The sequence below is a fragment of the Sceloporus occidentalis genome, unplaced genomic scaffold (genome assembly GCF_023333645.1).
Source record: "Sceloporus occidentalis isolate IW3139 unplaced genomic scaffold, rSceOcc1.0.p SCAF_111, whole genome shotgun sequence".
Taxonomy (NCBI): Eukaryota; Metazoa; Chordata; class Lepidosauria; order Squamata; family Phrynosomatidae; genus Sceloporus; species Sceloporus occidentalis.
The window spans coordinates 1,800,285-1,818,820 of record NW_028317091.1 but is presented as its reverse complement, the minus strand read 5'-3'; the positions used below and the strand labels follow the sequence as shown (position 1 = coordinate 1,818,820).

General features: G+C 45.0%; 1 protein-coding gene across 1 annotated transcript; it reads right to left on the bottom strand.

Moving 5' to 3' along the window:
* Nucleotides 1–5,958: 5,958 nt before the first annotated feature.
* Nucleotides 5,959–15,192, bottom strand: LOC149283132 (ciliary microtubule inner protein 2C-like). Its single transcript, XM_089497959.1, has 4 exons — nt 15,119–15,192; nt 8,506–8,779; nt 7,560–7,672; nt 5,959–5,992 (listed from the first exon to the last, which is right to left on the bottom strand). The coding sequence occupies exons 1-4, from the start codon at nt 15,190–15,192 to the stop codon at nt 5,959–5,961; spliced, it is 495 nt and encodes a 164-aa protein (XP_089354085.1).
* Nucleotides 15,193–18,536: the final 3,344 nt, after the last annotated feature.

Genomic DNA, 18,536 nt, shown 5'->3' with positions numbered 1-18,536 from the left:
AATTACCCCTACACGAAGGCACAGGGGCAAAGAGAAATGTGAGACCTGACATACAAATACCTGCTCCTTCGTTCTAGACTAGCAACATCTACAACATCATCCCCCCCCCTAAACAGTGAATGGTATGGTCCAGTAACGTTCCACTGAACTTTTGAGGCCCTACATAACATTTTAGTGGTTAAAAAAAGGGGTTTGGGCCAAAGAAAGTCCACCTTTACCCCCCCCAGTATCATCCTGTGAATATAAACAGAACTAAAGCTAACGAGATATTTCACCAAGAGATAATTATCTTATTCCTCCAGCGTCTGAAACTTAACGTCGTTAATCTTCCCAAATCTCGAAACCTTTCGGAAAGTCTTAGAATGCATTAAGTTTGTTTGGAGGAACGAGCGTTCCGAACGAATAGATTTTCTTTATATCTTTTAGATGATTCCATTAAATCACTTCCTACGTCAGTGAATTATGAGCATAATTTCCCTTTTTTTTATAATTATTGGTAATTTTTTTCTGGTTGAGGTTGCAGTGCAGAAGACACTATATTTTTTTTTGGGGGGGGGGTATTTACTGACGACAAAGGTATAGGTTTGCAAGGTACGGGAGATATAGCTAACGATCCAAAACAGGTCAGTGGACCATACGGTCAGAAAGGCATTTGGGGAAGAATGAGGTGTTTGGTGGAGAAAGTCAAACACGGCAATTATGGAAGAGTCCTTTTTTCCCAGTCCCTTCCAGTTCTCAGCAGTTTTATGAGAAATGTTGGGTTCCGTCGGTATCTCAGTACCTGGGTGCCCTCTGGTGGCTGGGATCGGCAATGAACTCAGTGGCATCCTGTCTGCCGACGGCATGGATACTTCATAGAGAGGCAATGGTGAGCTAATAAATGCCCCCCTGAGTGAGAACAAATAGGGGGTCCCAATGGTCGAGGTAAATAAAGTTGCCCGTCAGGGCTGAGGCCAGCTCAAGGGAGAAACTCCAAAACTGTTCCCCGCAGGCAGTATGATAAGGAGTAGCGGTGTTTAGTAGATCGGGGCTCAGATAACAGAGCGAGAAATCATACAAATGGCTGATATGCATGAAAACATGATGCTGCCTGAAAACATATTTTGGGGCAAAAACTACAACTGGGGTAAAAAAAGGAAACGGCATAAGATTTGCGGAATGTATTTTTAATCTGAAGCACAAATACAGACGATAGAAAAATCCTCCTAAATGGTAAAATGACATTTATTCTCTAGAAATCTAATATCGGATATTTATAACGCAGATTACAATCGTTCTAATCGAGCGCGGAGCGGATTTAGAGAGTTTCACGGACCGGGTGAGACTCCCTTCTGACGATAGCGAGGTCACTTAATCAACACAGAAATCGGCCCCATCCGGCCCCCGTCTGGTCGCCCGTTTCTCCCGCTGTAAAGAGTCGAACCTTAATCAGTCGTTGGTCTCGTCTTAGATTCAGGAGCCGTATGTCTATCCCATGCATGTTTAATCCCCTCGCTGTATTACCCTCTACCACCTCGGCTGGGAGGCTGTTCCACTTATCTAGCACCCTCTCAGTAAAGTAAGATGAGAGGGGTGCGGGGAGAGTATGCCAGTGTGGGGCTGTTGGGGGAAAGCTGTAACTAATTGTAACCTGAAGTCTTTGTATTCTATATTTTATAGAGCGCGCAACATTATCCTTTGCTGCCCCCTTTTGGCCATCTCCGGTATGACATAAAAAGGGATTTCTTTTTAACCAATTGAGTGCCATGATGAGTGCAACACATCGCTAAGCTAAGTTAAACGTAGTTCACGGCATGTTAAACTTTACCGAAAGGGTGGTAGATACATGGAACAGCCTCCCAGCAGAAGTGGCAGAGGCTTTTTCTTTTTTTTTCTTTTTCATAAGCTTCTTCTCTTTTGTTGGGTGAGAAGGAATTTGCTGTAATAATAAAAGCCCCCAACAACATGCGCAAAAAAATGATGCGCCCCTAAAATGATACATTTAACTACAGACTTATTATTAAAAAATATTATTTAGAAATGCACTATATGTGGCTTCTACAGGTTTTTTTTTGTTTGTTTTTACAATGTTTAATATTTTTAATACTGATTCTTGAAAATAATAAGAAAAACATCGCTAATATTTATGCAAATAATGGGAATTACCCGGAATGGTGAGTTTTTGTGATTTTTGGGAAAGGTGCCAAATATTTGTTTCTGTGGCGCGGCTGCTTCGCTTCACCAAATGAGATGCCAGGAGCTATGATGAACCATACCGCCTAAGTGTCCTGATTTAGTTGGCCAGTCCTCCTTTGGGCCCTAAATCGCTCATGCTCCTCTTTCCCTCCCAAATTTCCCTCTTTTCACCCCTGATACACCTCCCTCCTCTTTTTCCTCCCCTAATACCCCTCTTTTGATGCCCCTTCTCTCCTCCCCCGATGCCCCTCTTTTCTAGGAGGTCAGAATGTTTGCTGGGTATGAGGGGATCGCAGGGTTCTACAGCCCTAAAAGCCCCGATAATGTGTATAGAAACAGCAGGAAACGGTCTTCTAAATGCCTCGCTCAGTTCCACGAATAGCCCCGCCCCCAGTCACACCCTGAAAAAGCGTGAGATGTCGGGGATCGTCGTCGGTATCGGAAGAAATCTTTCCAATGGGTTTTATTTTTATTAATTAGTGAAAAAAACATTTAAATACATAAAGAGGTTGAGATGGTAGAGGGTGGTGGATAAATGGAACAGCTTTCCAGCAGAGGTGGTAGAGGGTAATACAGTGAGAGGATTAAACATGCATGGGATAGGCATCCGGCTCCTGAATATAAGACGAGACCAACGTCATTACAGCAAAGGTAACAGGCGGACCCCCTGGTAACTGTGGCCCCTCGTTACCCGCCGCCCCCCCTCGCTTAGTAGGAAATGCCCGATTCAGTTGTGTGAATTGGTATCACTATCTCCAAGCCCCGCCCCCAACCACACCCCACAACAGTATGTGTGTGATGCAATCTAAATATGACATCACACGTGAACTAAGGAGATCAGATCTCAGGCAGTCTGCCAGGCCTTCCTTCTCTCACTCAGGGGGGCATTTATTAGCTCAGGATGAAGCCCCAAATAACCCCCGGACCCCAGTACAGCCCCCCCGTCAGCACGTACAGCGACTCTTACCGGGATCCGTCTCTCCGGCGGAGGCGGAAACTCATCGACTTCTATCCGGACTATAAACTACGCCGACAGGTGCGTATACCGCGCATCGTAAATAAGGGGGGCCCGGGGTGCCCTGTAACCAGCATTCACCACATTTCAAAAAAAGGGATCCGTTTGTTTTAGGGGGTGTGGTTAGAGGCGTGGCAGGGGGAGGAGCTTTACATCTTTTTATTTTACATCTGTTAATCCGTACATTATATTTAGAGTATTCCTGAGTTTCAGGGATTTTACCCCATTCCTAGGGTCCCGGGGTGATTTTTCCTCGGGGGGAAGGGGCAGATTCTCAGGGTTTTTAACCCCAGTCTCTGGGTGAAGGGGCAGATTTTCAGAGTTTTTGCCCCAATCGTGGGGTGAATGGGCGGATTCTCATGGTCACACAGTCTGGGACCGACACCTTCATACTCTCCTCTGATTTAATGATATCTGAGCGTCCTGATTGGTGCTTTTCTCCCTGCTTGAACACAGGTGCTTCATTCAGATTATCTCTACCTCCTGACCTGGCGCGGTTTCCATAGCGACCGTTATTGGAGCCGTTCATTAGGGAGATGTCACATTGTTATTATTTATTGCTTTGTATATCCCAGAATGCACCTGGCCCCTCCCCTTGCGTTAGTGATTGGCAGATACTGACCGCAGGGTTTATTCCACAGGAAAGTTTCTTGGTGAAGTTCGCCCCGCGGGTCAACAGAGAGAGCTCCGCCCAGCCTCAGGTCCCAGGTGAGCCAGGTAACCAATCAGAGAGCAACGCAAAGAAAACATGGCCATCCGAAGGGTTAAGGACGCTTTTTATTTTTGTCTTTCACGAAATAAGATGTAATGTAAGGAGGTTTTACCCCACGGGGAGGGTGGTAGATAAATGGAACTGCCACCCAGCAGACGTGGTAGAGGCTAATGGGGAGGAATAATCAAGCAGATCCTGAGAACAGAAGGCTGCTGCCGTGTTATACACAAATGTGTTTCCTCCCCTATTCCAGCATGCATAATGTCCAGCTGATGTAAGCCCAGTTGTCAGGACTTGTGTCAGTCGGCAGCTATGGAAAAATGTTAATTTCTAATACACACTGTATGTGTTTCTTATTGGATCCCAATTGACTTGTTTAGCATATAAAGCCCTAAAATGTAAGATTTTGGAAAAAATGACAAATTCACACAACTTTATCCAACAGAAACGCCGCGCGGCGCAGAGACCGAGACCCCCCAGCCTCCTCCCGACAGCAAGCGGCCACTGGAGCACCGCAGGGCCACACCTGGGGGCCACCACCTGCTGCCGGAACCAGACGGCCGGAGGATGAGAGACAGGTATGTGGGCAATAGGAGTCAAATACCCCCCAACGCTGTATACAGTAATATAACCCCCAACGCTGTATACAGTAATATAACCCCCCAGCGCTGTATACAGTAATATAACCCCCAACGCTGTATACAGTAATATAACCCCCAGCGCTATATACAGTAATATAACCCCCAGCGCTGTATACAGTAATATAACCCACCCAGCGCTGTATACAGTAATATAACCCCCAGCGCTGTATACAGTAATATAACCCCCAGCGCTGTATACAATAATATAACCCCCAGCGCTGTATACAGTAATATAACCCCCCAGCGCTGTATACAGTAATATAACCCACCCAGCGCTGTATACAGTAATATAACCCCCAGCGCTGTATACAGTAATATAACCCCCAGCACTGTATACAATAATATAACCCCCAGCGCTGTATACAGTAATATAACCCCCAGCGCTGTATACAGTAATATAACCCCCAGCGCTGTATACAGTAATATAACCCCCAGCACTGTATACAATAATATAACCCCCAGCGCTGTATACAGTAATATAACCCCCAGCGCTGTATACAGTAATATAACCCCCAGCGCTGTATACAGTAATATAACCCCCAGCGCTGTATACAATAATATAACCCCCCAGCGCTGTATACAGTAATATAACCCCCCAGCGCTGTATACAGTAATATAACCCCCAGCGCTGTATACAGTAATATAACCCCCCAGCGCTGTATACAGTAATATAACCCCCAGCACTGTATACAGTAATATAACCCCCCAGCGCTGTATACAGTAATATACCCCCCAGCGCTGTATACAGTAATATAACCCCCCAGCGCTGTATACAGTAATATACCCCCCAGCGCTGTATACAGTAATATACCCCCCAGCGCTGTATACAGTAATATAACCCCCCAGCGCTGTATACAGTAATATACCCCCAGCGCTGTATACAGTAATATAACCCCCCAGCGCTGTATACAGTAATATAACCCCCCAGCACTGTATATAGTAATAAAACCCCCCGGTGCTGTATACAGTAATATAACCCCCAGCGCTGTATACAGTAATATAACCCCCAGCACTGTATACAGTAATATAACCCCCCAGCGCTGTATACAGTAATATACCCCCCAGCGCTGTATACAGTAATATAACCCCGAGGCGGCCCTGGTCCTCGGAGTTTACAACCTAATTCTTTGTTAATGATTTGTGATTCTGTTTCTTCTTCTGTAGGCAGGGAAGCTGCAGTTTCCTCGGATGAGATCCTTTAGGATCAGCGGGGGTTTGTCTCAGGCCACCAGGGACCCCTCCCCTGAGGTCCATCCCGCTGGCTCCGCTCTCTCCATTAATAAAGTCCAACCCGCGCAATAATAATCTGATTCTCCCGATGGTGTGAGCTCTGTGACCCCCGAGGGCCGGATGTTGTCCCGCATGGGGATTGGCTGCGGTAACAAATGACCAAATATACAAAACGGTCGCCTGCCTTAAAGGGCCAGAGACGTCTCGTTATCCCCAGCCCTGCTTATAACAATCAACAACAGGGGAGAGATAACTTTATGGGGAGGAATAATCAGGCATATGCTGGGAATTGGACCCAATGGGGCTGATCCGCTACAAGGTTCTGGGTTCCTATATTTAGTTTGAGACGAAAGACTGTTCCGATATAAAAAGAGAAGTGGCAGAAGGGCAACACGGGAAAATCTACCTTACATAAGGGGTAGTAGATACCTGGAACATACTTCCAGTGGAAGTGGGAAGCACAGTAAGGGATTTAAAGAAAGCTTGAGACGTGCATCAGAAGGGGGTAGGTAGATGGGCTTTCAGCCTGTGTTTATAGAAACGGGACTGGCGGAGGAGTCATTTAGAAACGCACCGCCTGTGAGACGCGCACGGCGAGCTAAATCGCTTCCGACCGAAGTTTCCTTCCGTTTCCCGGCCCTTCGGGGCCCTTTTTCCATTTGGAACGACGTTCGGGGGGGCACTTCCAAAGGGGAGAGATCTGACACCTTCTGGACCTTCATTATAGACATTTTTTTTAAGAAAGGTTCCCCCAGAGTAAGGGTGGACAAAGAGGTGCAGCAGTAGTAGTAGCAGCAGGGCACTGGGAAGGCACACACTGGCACACCATAGGCACCAATATTTATCAATGAGAAAAAAAAGGTCTTCTTTTTTTCTTCTACAGTCCCTCCACTCATACATACAGCCACTGCAAAACAGTGAAGTGGACAGGCAGATCGGCCCCATCCGGCCCCCGTCTAGTCGTCCGTTTCTCCTGCTGTAAAGACTCAAACCTTAGTTAGTCGTTGGTCTCGTCTTAGATTCAGGAGCCGTATGTCTATCCCATGCATGTTTAATACCCTCACTGTATTACCCTCTACCACTTCTGCCGGGAGGATGTTCCACTTATCTACCACCCTCTCAGTGAAATAAACCTTCCCTGCATTACATCTTATCCTTTGACGCCATCATACATTCTCCCCTTCCTGGTTTTCTTTCTACTTCTAGTAGTTGTGAGTTATGATGAACCTGCTTCATTAATTATTACAGATAACTGAGAGGGTGGTTAGGTAAGTGGAACAGCCGCCCAGCAGAATCCCAAATCACAGAGTGTGAATGATTCCCCAGAAGCCCAGAGCTTGGAAGATCGCTTTATATTTTATTTCAATAATATTGATTTTTTAAAGGTTTTTTAGGCCTGCTCAGGGTCTGTAGTTGAGGCGGAGCGAGGAAACCAGGAGTGGAGGAATCCGGGCTTCTTGTACCCCTGTTGGGCTTAAAATATACATCGTTCAGGGCTCTTAAAACCTGGAGAAAAAAAATAAGAAAAAAATGATTAATATTATATATATATATTATATATTATTATCAAAGCAGCATATAATGCGTTGGAACAAAGGGGTCTACTCTCTAAATGGAGCACATTGAACATTTGCCCTACAGGGAGCCCGGCCACCAAAGAGGGCAAATTATGCGTCCGAGAGGCTGCTGCCCCCCGCCAGACCTGCCGCCCTAGACCGGATTACGCCGCTGGGTATCTGACGCTATAGTCCTCTATATTGGAGGAGGTCACCGGGATCCTTCTCACCTTGGCCGAGGGAGTGGGTCGCTCTCCTCGTTCTTCACGGGGAGGATGAAGTGCGCCACCTGGTGATAGGTGCCGGTTTTATCCCGATAATGGTCACGATGTTCTTCAGCGGCCTGCCAAAAAAAAATAAGGAGGCCAGAGGCATTAAAGGAGCAGCGAGGCTTCTGCCTGGAGGATACTGAGGCTTGGGCCGACTACACCACAGAGCGCTGTGTCTCCATAGTGAGCTTCCTTCGCACGGCACGTGCATCGCGTGGGGATATTACGCAATATCCCGGCGCTCAGCGTGGCGGAGGGTGGGTAGGGCGCTGACCAACAGGTTTTCGGGGCAGGAGACAATTGGGAGGGTAATAACAAGTTCAAAAATATTAATAAGTTCAAAAATAACGATCATTTTGGCTGAGACAGCAATTAAAGTAAAAGGTGGGGATTTTGGGTGCGTGTGCTGATAGCAGCGGTTCCTGGGAATGGTAACTGAGTTATGGTGCGGAAAAGAACGTCCATGATGGTCGCATGAGAAGAACCGTGAAGATACTCATTGTAATGGGAATTTATCATCCTCTGACCTACAGAGATGGATCTCCCCTATACAATATGCAAAGGATTGTGGGGGATATCATCGCCGCCGTCTATATATGCAAATGAGCGTACTTATTAAATTTGCATAAAACAATCAATGTTCTATGCTAATTTTGATGTGACGTGTCCTCCTAGGGTTTACTACAACGTCCTACAGCATAGAAAACCAAGGATAAGGGGACCCACTCGGCCCGTCTGGTCTGCACGATTTTCCTGCTTGGTCTCGTCTTAAGACACCCAGTACCTGAGGGTCCATGAATTATGAGGTCAGACTCTTGGACGCGTTATGTCAGAGAAATGGCTGCTTTAGCAGTTTCACCCCTTGGGGGGGTTTATGAGACATGGAACGTCTATTCTAGATACTGACCTTCCTAAAGTTCTTGAGTTCTTCGGTTCTGTCAAAGTCCACGTTGTATCTAGAGCAGCTTGGGCTGTACAGGCTTCGGTCCCGACCTCTGGACCTGTTGCCTATGACCAGCGCGGGGTCGTTGGAGTGGCTTGTGGGGAACTGGCCACCCTTAGAATAGGGGGTTTGGCTGCTGCTCAAAGCCGAAGATCTGAAATCCTGAAAGCACCGCGCGGTGGTGTTACCGTACGTATCTCCGTAGGTGAAGTGTTGGGTGGGAACGTGTCCGCGATACCTGCCCAATAGAAATCACCATGAATTTAATCAGAACTGATGGTTTTTACTAATTTTGACCACTTTAGGACATATTGTTGCAACGTATCCAAGCAAGGTTCATTAAGAATAGAACTCAAGGGGCAAGAAAGAAAAGAAGAGGGGGTATCAAAAGACAACAACTACAGGGATTGTAGCATTCCATGTCATTAAGACGGAACAAATATAACAAGCTTCCTGATTCTAGAATCTAGAAGTTGAAGGTTTTGGTCCTTCTCAGCTGAGGTGGTCTGAGGTGTCCCCTTATTGCGCCCCACCATGTTCCTGAAGACATCATTCCATACCCTATTTCATGGCTGCTTTGTAAGTTTTTGTTCAATCTTTATTGCCCCTTTGACCTGGAGAGATGGTCTCCATGAGATGCTCTTGGACGTGGTGCGACCCAACTATCAAACCTCTTAATGTCTCAACAATAATGATGGAGGAATCCCCCCCCCCCTTCTCTCCTGGTCCGAGAAATGGAATTTATTGTTAAGGTCGCCACATATGATGAGCCTTTTTGACAGTTTTATAATTTGTGAAGGACCCCAAAGTCCTGTTAGGGACAGATAGATTGACTATGGCTACTATTCTGTCATATTATTAATTATTATTATTGTTATTATTATTATCATTTTTATTATTATTATATTATTATCATTATTATATTATTATTATCATTATTATATTATTATTATCATTATTATTATTATATGTCTCCATGTGACCGCTAGGGGGAGATAGTGAGCTGCAGAAACCACAGACGTTAGAAATACGTTTAACCCTTACATAGAGGGTCAGCTATAATAATGGGCTCAAGAAAGGGCATTAAATCGGTTATTGCCCATGCCCCTGCTCTAGAACCCTTTGCCGTGTCATCAAAGTGGAACTTTGGACACACAAAATAAAGCAGGGGCATAACTTCAATGGGGCAAGAGGGCCAGCCGCCCAGGGCGCTGCAAGGTAACGGGTGCCGTTGAGCTGCTAACGCCCCGGTTCCCTTGTCTGCTTCCAGAGTGAGGCAGGAGCTTTGACCCTGCCTCGGGTACGTAGAGCTCTAGTGGCGGCTCTGTAACAAGATTTCAAAATTCGTCTACATAGAAACATAGAATCTGACGGCCGATCGGCCCCATCCGGCCCCCTCTAGTCGCCCGTTTCTCCTGCTGTAAAGACTCAAACCTTAATCAGTCGTTGGTCTCGTCTTAGATTCAGGAGCCGTATGCCTGTCCCATGCATGTTTAATCCCCTCGCTGTATTACCCTCTACCACTTCAGCTGGGTGGCAGTGCCCCAAATGTTACCCTCAATATGTTTTTAGTGAGTATACACAAACACAGGGCGCTCTATTCTGTCCATTCCTCATGTACCCTCTCCTTTCTGTTCTGTACGTCCCTGACCCCATATCCAACCACCATACCCGCACACCCATTACCCCATACTGGGGCTTTCTGTATAACTGGGCTTGGGATCACCCTGTCGCCGTCCGGTGCCCTACCGCGGAGCTGCAATAAAGGGGTAGCTCCAGTAATAATGAATATTTTATTTATTAAACTATAAATCCAATATCATAAAACTTCCTTCACGCCATTCTGAGAATTTGCGTCGCGGTTTAATCCCTTTCGGAAGCTGAATTGTTTATCCCGCCGTATCCGAGGCGACGATATTACCCGAGGCTTGCGCTGTAATTAGCGTTTAATTGATTCTTAGTTTGTTTCTTCGTTAATTTCACGTCAGCGCAGTATCTCGGCCGGCTTGCCATGGTGAATGGGATGGATTGGCTTTTTATTGTAGTCACTAGCCCTTAGCTACCTGTTGGTGTAACGCCCAAGTGTCCCGGGTTTTCACGGGACAGTCCTGATTTTCAAGCATTGCCCCCGTAGATGTCCCAGGTTGAGATCTTCGGATCTCCCCGGACCGGCCCCGGAATCTGTAAAAACCAACGGCGGTCTGTGGTGCTGTAGGACAGATGTGAAACGTGGCCCCCTGGTGACGCTGTAAATCTGAGCGCTTCAGGTAAGGCATGTGGGTAACTTCACCCAGCCCTGCCCGCTCCCCTTTCACTGCTGGAATTGCCCCTGCCCCATACCCCCCCCCCCCGGATAGGTGACCATAGGTGACAATATTGAAATATTGGGGGTAGGGTTATAGAGAGAATGGTCTATAATGGACAAAGGTTTTCAGTGTCACCCTTAAGGAAAGACAAATGATGGAAAGGAAGGGGGAGGGGGTGGCAAAAGGGCACAGGAGCAATTGCCCTTATTTGAAGACCTTGTGCCACTCTATGAAGCTTTTTCAGTGTTTACTTGCAGTTCCACAAACAGCCACTGGGTGTCACCAGTAACAAGCGCTTTTATGTTTCAAAACTAGCAATACTGGCCCAGTCTCCCAAGAGAAAACCCCAGGTGTGCAAAGGGTTAAAGCCCCTATCCTATCTATTTTATCCTAAAGACCCCTTTAATGTCTATTATCAGAATTTATTCTTCCCCAGAAGCCACATCATGCCATGCTCACACCGCGCATACTCATAGGTTTAATAAACCACGCAGTTAAACCGCTATTTAAAAACAATGGCCCGTTAGGTGGGCTGGTAAGATTATCCGGCCTCAGCTGAGAAGCGGATTATATAACCGTCCTGATAAAAAATTTATTCACCAAGAAAAGGGCTTTTTTTTTTCCATTCCGGATCAGAAAATGTGCTCTGTGTGGCCGGCGGGTAGGAGATGACCAAATGAAACCCACTGAAGAGGGTTTAAAAAAAGGTATTAAAGTATACATATTTTATACAAAATCTTCTCCATCTGAAGAAGAGACCTCAGAGGCTCCCAAAACCTATGTATACAATGGAGATTGCACACACAGCCCATGTAGGTCACAGTACTCAAAACACTGCAGGGTAGGCATATATAAGAAAGGGTTAAATCCCATAATTGCGTTAAATAATAAATCAGTACTTTATACACATGCCCACAGGTACGGCACCCTTTTTGCACCCATTTTTGGGGGTACAACTCCCATCACTCTCATTAGGATTCTGTGGGGTTGTGTTCCAAAAAAAGTTTAGACCTTAGATTATTTTTTTTACAGAAATCTGTCTGTTTTAGACTTTTTTGCATTATTTTATTGGGAGGGGTATTCTATAGTTGGGGGGGGGCACCTGTGATGTCACAGTCCCTGATCCCTGCACCGTAACCCCACCCAGCTGAAAATGCTCCCAGCTTAAGCCGCAAGAACCAGAATGTGGGATCCGTGGGAGGGGACGACGCGCTTCGCTATCTGGTCCGGTAATTATAACTCAGCTCCGGGTATCTCCACGAGGGCCAGCCGGTTACCTGCAGGCTGACATTAGATCATATAACACGTGACCCGTGATCCGTGTAAGCCGTGTATCTGCGCTCCTGCCCTGCAACTGGACACCCCGACCGGCAGCTCAATAACACACAATCAATTAATGGCACACGGACTAATCGATGGGTTTAAATAAGTGAGTGTATGCGGTGTACCTAAGCTCCCGACACCTAAACTCATAGCTGCCAACAGTCCTTAAGTTATGGGGGCAGTCCAAAAAGAAAAAAAGGTCAATTTGGTCGTGGTTCCGCAAAATGAAACATTTAGTGCTTTGCTAAAAACAAGTATAAATGATAAACCGAATCCCAAAGTGTCTTCGAAGCGATTGCTCCAGTACTCCGGCGTTCCGAGGGGTCGATACCTCTCACCTGTCCCACGAAGCAGCGATCCAATCGGGTCCCGCGACATCCAGCCATCATCCTCCATCACTGACGCTACACGCCTGGAAATGACATCACTTCTCAGAGCGCGGTGTCTGGAGGATGAGGGCCGCTCGTTGTGGCACACAATCGGATCGTGGAGGATGTGAAGTACTGTGTGTATGTGTGTACATATATGTATATACAGTATGTGTGTGTATATGTGTGTGTATGTATTATTTGTGTGTCTGTGTAATTTTGTATGTGTGTGCGTATTATTTGTGTGTCTGTGTATGAATGATTGTATTTATATGTGTGTGTATGTATTATTTGTGTGTGTGAATATGTATGTGTGTGTGTATGTATTATTTATGTGTCTGTGTAAGTACCGGTGTGTATGAATGTGTGTGTATGTATTATTTATGTGTGTGTGTAAGTACCAGTATGTGTATGAATGTGTGTGTATGTGTATGAATGTGTGTATATGTGTGTGTATGTATTATTTATGTATATGTGTAAGTATCGTTATGTGTATGAATGTGTGTGTATATGTATGAATGTGTGTATATGTGTGTGTGTGTATGTATTATTTATGTATATGTGTAAGTATCGTTATGTGTATGAATGTGTGTGTATATGTATGAATGTGTGTATATTTGGAGGAAATAGAATAAAATAGAAAATGAAAAAATGTAAAAGGCAGGCAGACAAGATAAAAGAAAAAGTAAAAGAAGAAAGAAAATAGTGAAGTAAAGATGTCAGTCAGTGAGATGGAAAAAAGAGAGAGGAGAAAAAAATGCTGAAGACAGAGTTAGGAACAGAACCAAAAAAAACCAGCAAGAGAAGAAAACAAGTGCTTGTTAAAGGCGGGAAATCCAGAGAAGGGGCCCTTCCTGTAAAAATTGCTCCAGGGCCCAAAACGTCTTAATCCTGCCTTACCTCCACCACTTCTGCTGGGAAGCTGTTCTCAGAGGTGGCACAGAAATCTGTATTGTGTTAACATCTTGTATTTATTCACAGTTGATAAAAGACGTGAAATTACAGAATGCAACGCGTAAGAATAGAAGAATAGATGTATAAAACACGTTACATAAGCTGCCCAAGGGCCGGGCTGACAATTAGCTCTGGACTGGTGCCTCCGGTGGCCAAAGGTGGAATTACATGAAAATAATTCTCCACTGGTGGTTATTATTATATATATATTATTATTATTACTATAATATATTATTAACTATATTATCATTATTATTATTAACTATATTATTATATATTATCATTATTATTAACTATATTATTATATATTATCATTATTATTAACTATATTATTATATATTATTATTTATTATTATTGTCATGTTTATTGATATTATTATTATATATTATTATTATAGTTTATTTTATTTATATAGCACCAACAATTCCCGCTGTGCTTCTTACAGTCCCTACGTTCAAAGGGTCTGACAGAAGCCGATACAACAGGTAGAAAGGGCCCGGCTTGTAAGAGCTTACAGTCTAGAGGGAATGGGGTGAGGAGAGACATAGGGTATGTAGAAGGGGAGAGGGTGTGTGGGGGGTATTAGTGGCAGGTTCTGGCTGCACAGATTGTAGCTCCTCTGAAGAAGGGGGTATTGAGGTTTTTCTTGAACATTCAGGGCGGACGCTGGAGGTTCGATCAGCTCCAGAGATATGGGGCCGTGGCGTATGCTGGCGGCAGGTCCAGGGGGCCGTGGCGTATGCTGGCGACAGGTCCAGGGGGCCGTGGCGTATACTGGCGCCAGGTCCAGGGGGCAGCAGCTCTCCGCCGGTGTCCGGACGCACAATGGGCAGGGGAGATAATAGTTTAAATAGCAGCCGATTGGCCCTTTTTATTAATTGCTATGGTGACTCGTGTCACCGTGTGACATTATACCCCAGTGCCCGCACATCGCGGGGCCCTGCTGACCACCGAGCCCTCCAGGTGTGCCGTTGGCCAGCCCGGGGCCGCCAGCAGTGGAGACAGATCTGGAGAGACAGCAGCCATTTATAAACTAAACTGCGCGTCGGTGACATCATTCCTGGAGCTCTTTCATCATCTAATATTTTGCTTCCTAATTTTTACAGGGAACACGTAATTGTCATGTGATATAAAGGTAGGCATTCATAGGTTGTTGCCATAGAAACTGGAAACAACTCGCCTTTGTTGTTGTTTTTAAGCGACACAATCTTCAGACGGTAGAATAAAATGACAGATCAGAGGAACACACTAGCGAGGGCAATTAATGTGTTAAGGGGGACGGCAGCTTTAAAACGCATCCGACCGCTTTGCAGTATTTACTAACCGAGCGCAATAATAATAAGACTCAAACCTTAATCAGGAGCCGTATGTCTATCCCATGCATGTTTAATACCCTCACTGTATTACCCTCTACCACCTCTGCTGGGAGGCTGTTCCACGTATCTACCACCCTCTCAGTAAAGTTAAACTTCCTTACATTCCATCTCAGTCTCTGATCCTCTAGTGTTAGATTCTGGTCTCTTGTTGTAATTTTTCTCCTCCTTTGGAATAAACTCCCCTCCTGCACTTTATTAACCCCTTTATGTATTTAAATGTCTCTCCCATCCCCCGTTGCTGCAGCTTACCCGGGCATCAGGGCAGGTGGGATGTACGTGGCATTGCTGTGAGTGATGAGAGTGCCCGCGCTCCTGGTCGCCATCTGCCCTTCCGTAACGGGACCTGCAGGGAAATCCAAGTCGTCAGCAGCAGGGAGAAGAGCCCCGGACAACAATGGCTGCCCCGCTCTGCCGCCCAAGCCTGGACGCCGTGGCAACAAAACACTCCCAACTACCCCCCCCCCGGCCCCGGGGCCGCTCCCTGCTGCCAAACAACCCCCTGCATCACACTCTGATCACTCCTAGCAACTACTGGGACATACTTCCCAACTGTCCCGATTTCCATGGGTCAATCCTGAGCCGCTCTGTCAATCTCACAGCACGGTCGGTAGGAAGATCTCCGCTGCCTGCAAAAGAGTGACGGGGCCAGTGGGACGGGGGCCAGTGGGACGGTACCTGGAAACCTTGCAGTATCTTTGGACTGGAATAGGAGGGTCGGTGCAAACACAGTACCCCATGGGTAGGGGCAATTTATTGCGCAGAGAGCGCGGGCCGCTTGCACTTAGCCCACAGAAGTAGCACTCCGCTGCAGTGAAAGAACCCAAACGCAATTGTATTCTTACAAATGAAAAAGTCTGGAGAAAAGATTGTTTGTGTATGTCACGGAATGTTTTTTTTATTGGCCCGCAGTAATTCCTTCAGTTATTTTTAGACTCCAAGACGCTCTAAAATACCATAATTGCAATAAGGAATCAGCAGCGTTTTTTTCTTTAAGTCACAACATACCAGTAATTATTAAAATCTCAGGTGGGCTTGTCATCTGCTTATTCCATCTGTACGTATTCTCTTTTAGAATGTGCGTTTATATATATATATATATATATATATATATATATATATATATATATATATAGTAATGGATAGATTCTTAGACTGTACGTGATCCAAAATAACAAATTCATTTGAAATAATAAATGGAATAAAGCCCTACTTATTCCATCTGTACGTTTTCTCCTCTAGAATGTGCGTGTACATATATAGGAAGTAATGGATAGATCTTAGAATGTACGTGATCCAAAATAACAAATTAATTTGAAAGAATAAATTTAATAAAGCCCTATTTATTCCATCTGTACATTTTCTCTTCTAGAATGTGCGTGTATATATATATATATATATATATATATAAAGTAATGGACAGCAGTTAGAATGTACGTGATCCAAAATAACAAATTAATTTGAAGAAATAAGTGGAATAAAGCCCTATTTTTTGTTATTTTGGTTAACGTACATTCTAAGTGCTATCTATTAGTTTTTATATATATATATATATATATATACGCACATTCTAGAAGAGAAAACATACAGATGGAATAAATAGGACTTTATTCCATTTATTCTTTCAAATTAATACTCCGTTTTGGAAGAAATAACCAATTTCCCTTTATAGTATTATTTTTTAACGTACATTCTTTCACACGCACACTCTCAGAAGGCATTCAACAATCAAATACTTGAAAAGCCAGATATCTCAGTTTATTTTCTTCCCCGGTAAGGCTATAAATGGTTTTCTGCATTCTGGAACAGTGACGGCCATTCATGGGTTTGATGGGGAGGACAAAAAAAAAACGATTTGGGAGGCAGCCGCACACAGAGACGGTAAACGGTGAAAAGAGACGAGTGATGAGGTCGGGAGAAAGAGAAGAGAGCAGGGAGAGAAGTATAATAGCTGACAGAATAACAGAGGGTGCGAGCAGGGCCCGGGGAACGTCCGTCATTCACAGCGAAATCGCCCGAGTCGGCTTCTTGGGAGGACAATTGGTAGGCGGCAGCCGGGGCCGATCTCTGTCTGCAACGGAGGAGAGAAAGGAGAGACGAGATAAGATAGAAACGTTTAAATACATAAAGGACAGCAGGCACAGGAGGTAAAACGCTAGACGCCGCAATCTAACATCAGGATCAGAGGCTTAGATGGAATGGAAGTGAATTTTACTTTACTGAGAGGGTATTAGATAAGTGGAAGGGCCTCCCAGCAGAAGTGGTAGGCATGGGGTAGACATATGGCTCCTGAATCTAAAGACTGATTAAGGTTTGAGTCCTTACAGCAGGAGAAACGGCCAATAAAGCATTTATATTCTGAATCTTTACGAGAATCTAAATTTAAAAATGGAGTTTTAAGCAAAATGTAATAATAATAGTAATAATAATAATAGTATTAATAATAATGATAATAGTAATAATAATGGTATTAATAATAGTAATAATAATAGTAATAATAATGGTATTAATAATAGTAATAATAATAATAGTAATAATAATGGTATTAATAATAATAGTATTAATAATAGTATTAATAATAGTATTAATAATAATAATAGTAATAAAAACATGTAATTAGATGGTGAAACCGGTCATTTTATTCTACATAGCAGGGCTGAAGCTGCCGTGACAGCCAAGGGGCTGATATCTAGAGAAAGCCGTGTCCTCTGGTGCTGAAATGGTTAAACCGCCTGTAAAGGAAACTGGGTTGATTCCTTGCCGGTGACTTGTGGCTCCGTCGCGTGCTTAGAAGAGAGAGCCCCGCGGGACGTCTTCAGAAGAAGCGTCGGCAGCCTGCGCGATGAGTGCAGGGGAAGTTCACCGAATTCTTCTGCCCAGGGGGCCACGCGTACAGCGCCACGGTCTGCAGCGCCGATATCCACCAGGATCGCTGAGAAAGCAAAACGGCAACTGGGCAGGAGAAATGTCAGGACAAGAGGCCGTAATCCAAAACTGGAGGGTCAGAGGCCTAGGTGGAATGGAAGGAAGGTTTATTTTACCAAGAGGGTAGTGGATAAGTGGAATGGTCCCCCAGCAGAGGTAGTTGAGGGTAATACAGTGAGGGGATTTAAACGTGCATGGAGTAGGCATGAGAATGGGTCTGATGTGCGGCAGATTCTGTTACCGATACACATCTTCTGCTGGGGACAAAGGTTTTCCTAAGGACCCCAAGCAGAAAGATTTAAAGGGCCCAGTTTTGAGTACACGCTCACTCTCGGGACACGCTTGGAACTTTTTAAACATGAATGAGCCCCCCTTTATTCGTACATAGAATGTATTACATACTTGCCGGAACCCAAAGGGTTAAAGCCACACACAGTTTCGAGTCTGATCTGTAGCATGGAGGGGGATTATAGACAAGGAGCAGTGAAGTGGTAAAAGGGATGCAATCACCATGGCAACCATGGCTGCATTTCTATATGCCAGGAAGGAATTTCACTTACACTCTTTCTCTGTCCCCAGGTCCGTTCTTCATGTACCCTCCCTGACCCCATATCCAACCTCCATCCCCGCACACCCATTACCCCGTACTGGGGCTGGCTGTATATACTGGGCTTTGTTACACTGTACAGTATAGGGTAATACACCTGCTGACAGGTGAGGGGGACGCATGCCTCCGGCCATCATT